Here is a 9,163-nt window from a genome sequence, read left to right as displayed (position 1 = left end):
ACAGATAGCAATGTCTGCTGGGTAAAGATGAGGCTGCACTGGCTAAAAGTGATATGATTGTAGGCTGCACTGTAAACAATTGCTGTTAATTTACAGCAGGATTTCAACAGTATTAACCTGTTATTGCTAAAAACAGTGCTTTACTGTTAATACAAAAGAAAACCTGTTAAATTACACTCATAGGCCGTTTTTTAACTGAACTATTATGCATTCTTAAAAAACAGCACTTTACTGCTGATCAACTGTCTAAAGTATCATCAGTAACAGCTTCATGCAGTATTTTTTTAATTCTGGGACCTGATCTGCACATGTGAGGCTTGTACATTGTACATGATTGTAAAATCAGTGAATTAGCTTTATTGTTCTTCACTCACATGTTGTTCTGGTTTGCATTCTGTGCTTGTAGCCAGCTAGAGGCAGACATTTTGGGAAAAGTGTCAACAAGTCTATTATAGCCTTTTTCCTAACAAGTGCCTTTAATTGTATTTAGTGTGACTATTCCTATGTCTGTAACCTGCCAAGTCTATTCATCTAGGAAAAAAATAATGTTTATTAAAATGTATGTAAAAAAATACAACCTAAATTGTGTATTAAAACAAATCAGTAAGATAAAAGAAAGGTGAAAAACAGCTATATAATGTATCTTTAAATAGTAAATTAACTGTAAAATACTGTGAAATTAATTAAAAAAAAAACAGTTCAAACTGTATTTTTCATTAACAGTACAAAGCTGTAAATTTCAGCGACAGTATAATAATGTTAATTTTACAGTAACATAAAGGCAACCCTGCTGCCAGTTCTTTACTGTTATTTTACTGGGAAATTCTTAACAGTGTGGCTAAAAGTGATATGATTGTAGGTTACCTGTTGGGCCCCTGTTGACACCCATCGGTCTACAAGACAGAAAATAAGACTAAGCTACTGGAGTTACACTACACTATACTCATTTTTAACAGTCTCTTCTGCACTATATTCACTTTTGTAATAGTCCTGTATCTCAGCTGTTACCCTGCACTATATTCAGTTTTAACAGTTTTCTTCATCTCCTTGTATTTTTATATCTGGTATATTTTTTTGTACTTTGCACTACTAACTTTTTTACTGCCTTTTTCCTAACATGTTTTGCACTATGGAACTGTGATGCTGGAAACTTGAATTTCCCTCGGGATCAATAAAGTTACTATCTATCTATCTATCTATCATCTATCAATCAGAGTGTGTGTACCCTGGAGGCCCCCAAAGATCCCATGAAGCACTTTGCACCAGAAGACATAGCAGACTTATTATTTTCCCCAGAGATCCAGAAACTCAGTTTTACTAAAATTCTTATTAAACTATATATTTAGAAATATGCACCATGTGGTTATAAGGGTGAAACTAAGATATCTCGCTTATTTGCTAGATTCATCATTTTGTCTTTGGTAAATTAATTTCCACAGCGTCGTTCTAGTCTTCGGACCACTCAAAGAGCTTTACACTACATGTCAGCATTCACACACACATTTCATACACTGATGGCAGAGGCTGCCATACAACCTGCCCATCAGGATCTAATCTAAATACTCATTCACACACCGACGGCACAGCCATCCGGCATAATTTGGGGTTCAGTATCTTGCAATATTCATCTACAAATTTATGTAGATGGATATTTTTTTTTTTAAATAATACATCTACAGAGCCTTTAGCCTTATGGCTTTTCCTGAAAAAAAAGATTACGATTGTGAATCAACCATTTTAAAAACTTTGACGGGTCCAAAATGAATGTTTTGTTTATCTCTGTGGAAGATATCTGACGTTTGGTTCCCACTTCTAACAAGGCTTATGAGCCATTAGTATAATGATGTTGGTATCACGTGGTATCTCTGGGTCGTCAGTGTGGAAAAAAACAGATAAATGGCTGAGATTGGCGGTATGTAAGTAAATGTAATGGAACGGGGGAAGGAAAATGCGCCATCTAGTGGCTGAATGTTATCAATAGCACCTTTAACCTTTAACAGTGAATCCTCACAATGGAGAAGCTTGAATCGAAGAGGGTTGTTGTTTTAAGTGATTATCAAATTAGTTGCCCATTCATTTAACATCTATGAATCGACAAATTGTTTCAGCTCTACATGTCATACTATAATAATACAGCTCTTAAAACAAGATGTGCATGAAATCTCTGGACCTCTGGGAACACCTGCTCCATCAGAGCCACAGTATACCTTTGCTTTGTCCAGCCTCTGGCCTACATACCGAAGCCAGAGAACAAAATACAACAAAAGCTGCTGAGGGAGTGCTGTAGCTGGTAGAAATCTAATCCTTTTGTCCAGTTTGAAGCCAAGGAATGGCTTCAAAACAAGGTTGCCTGAAATGCACCACCAAAAAGCTTTAGGTTTCTTGCCCTTCTTTAAAAAAACACACTCTATGTATCAGTGTACTGTAATTCTACTCCCATCGTCAGGCAGGTTATATATATATAAAAAGGGCAGGAATTAATTATTTGACATAGTTAGAGTCATGCCTCCAGCACCTAATAATTGGCAGACTGCAATCCCAGAACAGCAGAACGATGAAAAGCAGCACTCAGTCATTTAACTCTTTACTGTTCAGTTTGTTTTCAGAACCGCTGAGCAAGCTGTTTATCTGCAGGACAGGTGTTTGTGTCAACTGAATTAGATTTTCCGTGCAGTACCGTTTCCGACCTGTTGAGTGGGCTGTTGCAAGCCAGCAGGTTCAGAGTTCCCAAAAGTTTATTTCTGATTAGATTAAACCAAGCGTTTAGTGTTTGTTGTGAGGTTGAAGGGTTAAATGTATAGTAAGTTATTACTACAGGTGTAATACAGTCTGTTTATTGGCAACCTTTGTTCTTAAAAGTTTATTTCCTTATTTTTTCCCCCCATTGACATACAAAAATTATACGCACAATACTTCCACAATACATAGGTTCTGCACAAACCGACCTTTCCATTTCCTCTGCATCTTCCTGCTGAGAAGGAACTCAATTGTGATACAAAGTCAAACATTTAACGAGCTGAATGTTAATGCAAATAAAAATTGATTAGGATAGTATGTGTGCATTTTTTCTGACGAGTGCACTTAACATGTATGACCACATATAGAATAGATACATTTTGACTGTACAGAAAATGAACTATCAAAAGGAGAAATCCACCCAACCATCTCTAGTGTTTCAGATAATGTAGGCTAGTTACCAGTAAACAGAACAGCTGTTGCTTACAAAATGTATCCGACCAGATTAGAACAACTGCCGAATAGTGATCTAGGGAGTGATTTATGTGCAGGGTGGATATTTATTTGCTTGTTTGGATCATAAACACCCAAGTACCTCCACCACCAGTCCATAACTTAGGACAGAATAATATGATGACGCACTGTAGGCACAGCAGGCTTTTCATACTTACATTATATACACTTTCTTAAACCTTCTGTTTGACTTTGGATAATAAAGACTTACCTAGGGTTACCCCCGATAATAAGAGACAAAAAGCAAAAACAGTTTTTCTTCTGGTTGAGTAGCCACACGTTCTATATAAAAAAAACTTTTTAAAGACATTAACTGTCGTAGCAGAAAGCCAACCCCAAATGATTATGTGAAATCATAAGTATAATATGAAGCGGAGAGGATGCTCAGCACTGTAAGCCCAGCACCAGAATTGTCCTTTTTGGAGGGAGCAGTCTGACTTTGACAGAAGAGTGGCAGTTCACCTTAGCTCCTCAGAGCTTCCAATCTCGACTGCATCGCTTCCATGTCTTCCTCTGACTCATCCTCTGAAGCTGCAGCGGCCGCAGCGGGTTGTATGACAGGCAGGGCGTCTGTGACTTTGCTTGGCGCTTTGCCAAGAGCACCTAACAAAAGAAAACAGAGTCATGAAACAGAGCATTCAATATAACTAATTTGTGGTGCAATAGTGTGCTCCAGGGATGACGTATTTTTGTAGGCCAACCAGGAAGTTAGCATCGCCCTGGTTCCCTCGAGAAAAAGCCAATGGGGGATTTCTATTGGGTTTTGGATTATTGCAGAAAATAAACTTTGTGGCAAACACACGTTTATGATACTTACATGTTTTGTTCAGCAAGATAATCCTCACAAATGAACACCACTTTTGTGATTTTTGAAGTGTAAATAGAATGACCAGAAGTAAAAAGCTAACGTTGCGCTATAAACGAACTACAACATGGTCGCATGAGCACGAGGATAAACACAACGAGGTTATAAAGGTGGACAAGTTGGCATGATGACATTTAGTGGTCTCATTTAGCCACTTGTTAGCAACCGCCAAATTCATGAATGGGGCATTTATTGATGTATTTTATATCGTAGAACAAAACTTTTAAATCTGCTCAGCGTATGTTAACCACAGACCTTATTTCAGGCATCTAACTAAAAACCTATTAAAAAAAAACATTGACTTCCAGACGAGGGAACTGGAAGTGCTAAAATGCTGACTCATTTCCAGGTTTTATAAAAACTCTATTTAAACTGTGGTTCAGACTTAAATTCTTTGAAAATCTAGACACTAAAAACCTTATAGCAAAACAAGAATGCAACAATGTATTGTGATGATTTAGTTGAACAAATATCGTCACCTGCTGTGATCTCAAAGAGGATCTTGTCAACCTCTGCCTCTGCCTCTTCCTCCATCTCCTCTCCATCTTCCATGCTCTCAAATGTGTCTTCCAGCATTTCCTCAATGATGCCAGCCTGAAAGATGAATATGTGATTGTGTACATGATGCCATGGTTTAGCAAATGTTAAAAGAAGTAATGGTATATGGTGATGGGAGTTAGCTGCATTCTTCCATTTCTTGTAGTAACTTGATTGTAAGTCAATTTGATCTTTTTATGTTGGACACTGCTGCTGACCTTCATCATCTCCTTTGATAGATCCCTCATGGTGGCCTGGATCTCTGGGATTTTGACTAGGTTCTGCATCGCTTTCATCACTTCTGTGCTCTTCTGCAGGGCCCCGGCTACACGCAGCACAGCTAGAAACGCACAAAATACATTCCCTTCACTGACAGAGCAGAACATTAAGCTCTCCAGCAAACTGTTCACCTGATGACTGTCATTTTATCTAAAGTTCTTTACGGTCTAATAACCCAGCTGCTGTGCTCCCAAACTCACCAAGCTGATTCTTCATGCTGAGCAGCACAGAGTTCATGTGGGCTTTGGATGCGTAAAGTTTTGAGATAGCTCGTTTTGAATGAATCATCTCCTTTGCGAGAATCACACACACCTCCTTCTCGCCCCTTTTGGCAGCATCTTTGATGGATCTTTTAACTTTGTCTTCTTCCTTTTTAATATCTGAAACAAAAGGGCATGCCATTTCATAAAACACAAAAAGTAATATAACTTAAATAATTAGGTCATTGCATGTAGTGGGTAATGAAAATATACAACACAAACAGCCATCTTACGGAGTCACTGACTCTAGTGTAAAGTCATTTATACTATTTATAATTTTTCAGACTAATAAGTCAAAGAGATAATAAGTCAGTTGTAGTCAGTTCAAATCAATGTGTTTTAAGCAAAGTATCTCTATTTTGCGATGTGATTATCTCTGCCATTTGTTTTCAAATACTTAGAAATCACAGACTAATCATGAAACTATATTATAAATGTATAAATTGGACAGACATCTTATAATAACTCTTTACAGTTAAAATGTACAGTTAAATGGTAGTGTCAAATGCTGATGGTATCTTACCTCGAATTTGTCTGTCAATCGCTCTCATTTCCTTCCTGATTTTATGAGTCCACTCATTGACCTGAAATTATACATTGTTATTACAAACTGAACTGATCTTGCCTTAACATTGACATTTTTTTTTAATATAATATGTTTATTGGGTTTTCTTATTTTCACAAACACAATAAGAATAAGAATTTAAAAAAACAACAACAAACAAACAAACACTAGTACAGCTCAGATCAAAAAATGTATATAGGAGGTCATAGGAAATATTCCATAGTGCAGGGAAGTCACAGGATATATGAGTTCATGTTCAAGAGAGTCCTTATGAGATAATGGAGGAGAGATCAGGTCCAATATAATTCAGATAGGGCTGCCAGATATTGTGAAACTGATCTACTTTGGCATGTAGAATATTTGTGAGATATTCCAAAGAGACCATCTCAAATATGACTTTACGCCAGCCTTGAACAGAGGGTTTCTTATCACTAATCCACTGTAGTAATATACTTTTTCTAGCAGCAAATGTAAGAATGTTATATAACCTTTTATTGGCTGCTGTAGTTATATTTGTACTTGGGATTCCTAAAATCAAAGACATTGGATTCATTTCTAAATCCATATCAAATATCTTTTCCATTTCACATAATATTTCAGACCAGTACTTCTGTTTTGTTTTTTTACATTTTCTAATGCCCACTTCAACGTAGCGTTACGTGTTGTATTAGAATAAAACAATGTACAACTTTTTAAGTCAATAATTAACTTTAAAACACTACTGCTTGTTTGCAAATCACTAAAGGGGGTAGGTCCAAATTACCTCTCAGATATGCTTCAGCAGTACACACCTACTAGATCTGTAAGGTCACTGGGAAAACATCTACTATTAGTACCCAAGGTCAGAAGGAAACATGGTGAGGCTGCTTTTAGTTCTTCAACTGTGGAACAAACTCCCAGATGAGATCAAAGATGCACCAACAGTGGCCACTTTCAGATCTAGACTCAATACCAAAAACTGTTATCAGACTGTCTTTTGATTGTTTTTATTATCCTTTTAATTTGTTTTTCTTCTTTTAACTTACACTTTTATATTCTTTTATTCGTTTTTATCTTATGCACTTTGTGCTCTTTTATCTTGCTTTTATGTATGTAAAGCACTTTGTGTGTGAAATGTGCTATATAAATAAACTTGCCTTGCCTTTTAGCAGCTAAACTGTAACAGATCAAGATGTTCTGCTACGCTGAAGTGAACAATCAGGATTGTTTGTTTACATTGAAGCGACTGACAGCAGACAGCAGTGTTAGCTGACTGTTAATGATGCTACAAACAAACATTACACACGGTACACATAGTGTGAGTAGACACCAGATGCTATCCCGGGGACTGTTGTTTGGTTATTAAACTGGACTAGTGTGAGTTGTTTAGTTGTTAGTAGAAGTAGCAACAGATTGAACTGAGCGGAGTTAAACTGACAGCTAGCTAACGTTAGCATGGTTAGCATTAAGACGCTGTCGTTGTTTTCTTTACTCCGGACTAAACTCTGAAAGACAGCCCTGGTGTTCAGCAGTCAGTACTCACCAGGTCCTTTGGTGGTTTATCTGGTGTTCTGCCGAACAGCCCCATTGCGACTAACTGAGTTTAAATGCCGAGCTAACTCCACCTGACTGCAACTAGCTAGCTAGCTCAGCTTGTTGGACCAGCACTTCCTGTTCTAAAGCAAGGCCTATGGAAGGAGGTTAGGACACGCGTCAGATCTCCGGGAGTATTGCGCATGCGCGGTAAAATCTGACCGGCACTCGTCAAAATTGAGTTACACTGCGCATGCGTTGTTCCCCACACAACAAGACCCATGTCTCAACCTCCTGCATAGGCAAGGCAAGGCAGCTTTATTTGTATAGCACATTTCAGCAACAGGGCAATTCAAAGTGCTTTACATAAACATTCAAGAACATTGCGACAAAGTGCAAAAGAACATTAAGACATAATTAAAACAGTTAAAACATTAAATATTAGAAAATAAGAACAAGCTAAAAATAAAAATTATAGGATAGAAGCTAAAATAGAATATAACACACACAAGTAAAAGCTGTAGTGCAGTATAAGATCATTATCTGGTTTAATAAAAGGCAGCAGCAAACAGGAATGTTTTAAGCTTTGATTTAAAAGAACGCAGAGTTGGAGTTGGTCCTGTAGGTTTCTGGGAGCTTGTTCCAAATATTTGGTGCATAAAAACTGAACGCTGCTTCTTCTGCATGTTTAGTTGTGACTCTGGGGACACTAAGCAGACCTGATTCAGATGACCTGAGAGGTCTAGATGGTTCATAACATAGCAGAAGATCAGAAATATATTTTGGCCCTAAACCATTTAGTGCTTTGTAAACCAGCAGGAGTATAGGCCTTGTTCTCGCTCAGGTCGGTCGGGCTCAGTACGAACATGAAGGAACATTCAGTCCATCTGTTTCCTCATCAAGGAAACAAGGACAAGTGTTTAAGTGAAGATGAAATCGAACCAGACCCACAGCCAATACAATTGTGTTTATGGTGAGCCATTTTAACATGTAAAAGGATTTCACATAAAAAGATATCCATGGTGAATTTATGGCCAGTCAAAACTTTACTTTACTAGTCTTTGACTAGTCAGAATTAAAATGACTAATGGTCACTAATCTTCCCTGGGCCTATACCAGGGGTCAGCGGCTCTTTAGCCCCTCTCCAGTTATGACTTTATTCTCGTAATATTACGACTTTTTTCTCGTCAAGTTATGAATTTATTCTCGTAATATTACAACTTTTTTCTTGTCAAGTTATGACTTTATTCTCTTAATATTACGACTTTTTTCTCGTCAAGTTATGACTTTATTCTCTTAATATTATGACTTTTTTTTCGTAAAGTTATGACTTTTTTTCTCGTAATGTTACAACTTTTTTTCTCGTAATATTATGACTTTATTCTGGAAATTTCAGATTTTTTTTTTCCCTCAATGTCCGACAGCTCTTGCTTTCAATCTTTTTGCCACCCCTTGCAAGCTACAGATATTAATCTGTAACGCTAATAGATATAACTGTAATGTGCACACATCAAATCCTGAAGCACGTGACATTTGGACGGAGAAACTCAACCTGACATCTTTTTTTAATTTTTTTATTAATTGTCAATAATCAATAGAACAATCACTATACAGGGAAGGTTAATTTTTGTTTTTCTGAACAACACTCACCCGTGACACAACACATCAATCAATCATACCTGACACCTACATACTGTACGCACAAACAGCCACAGCTGGCCACAAAAGACCTAACTGATTCTCAATCATGGTTACATACAGTTCAAATTGTAGAGAATACAACACAGGGAGAGTATCCATAAATAAGTTATGAAATGATAATAATAAGAAGAAGAGTAAAAAAATAAAAAATAATAATAATATATATATATATATATACACATACATATACATACA

The 9,163-nt window shown here is 37.0% G+C and overlaps 1 protein-coding gene across 1 annotated transcript; it reads right to left on the bottom strand.

Annotated features, from left to right (window-relative positions):
- Positions 1–2,845: 2,845 nt before the first annotated feature.
- On the bottom strand, positions 2,846–7,434 carry chmp3 (charged multivesicular body protein 3). The gene is made up of 6 exons (XM_037747130.1): positions 7,278–7,434; positions 5,714–5,774; positions 5,131–5,310; positions 4,870–4,991; positions 4,594–4,708; positions 2,846–3,852 (listed from the first exon to the last, which is right to left on the bottom strand). The coding sequence occupies exons 1-6, from the start codon at positions 7,320–7,322 to the stop codon at positions 3,713–3,715; spliced, it is 663 nt and encodes a 220-aa protein (XP_037603058.1). The 5' UTR covers positions 7,323–7,434; the 3' UTR covers positions 2,846–3,712.
- Between the last annotated feature and the right edge of the window lie 1,729 nt (positions 7,435–9,163).

This window comes from Sebastes umbrosus, chromosome 16 (assembly GCF_015220745.1).
Source record: "Sebastes umbrosus isolate fSebUmb1 chromosome 16, fSebUmb1.pri, whole genome shotgun sequence".
NCBI classification, from domain to species: Eukaryota; Metazoa; Chordata; class Actinopteri; order Perciformes; family Sebastidae; genus Sebastes; species Sebastes umbrosus.
The sequence above is the reverse complement of the archived record's forward strand: the minus strand, read 5'-3'. Positions and strand labels throughout refer to the sequence as shown.

Coding starts and splice junctions, on each gene's coding strand:
- chmp3 (XM_037747130.1), bottom strand. CDS start 7,322: ATGGGGCTGTTCGGCAGAACACCAGATAAACCACCAAAGGACCTG. Junction 5,311..5,713: donor GATTGACAGACAAATTCGAG/GTAAGATACCAT, acceptor CTTTTGTTTCAG/ATATTAAAAAGGAAGAAGAC. Junction 4,992..5,130: donor CAGCATGAAGAATCAGCTTG/GTGAGTTTGGGA, acceptor GTGCGTTTCTAG/CTGTGCTGCGTGTAGCCGGG.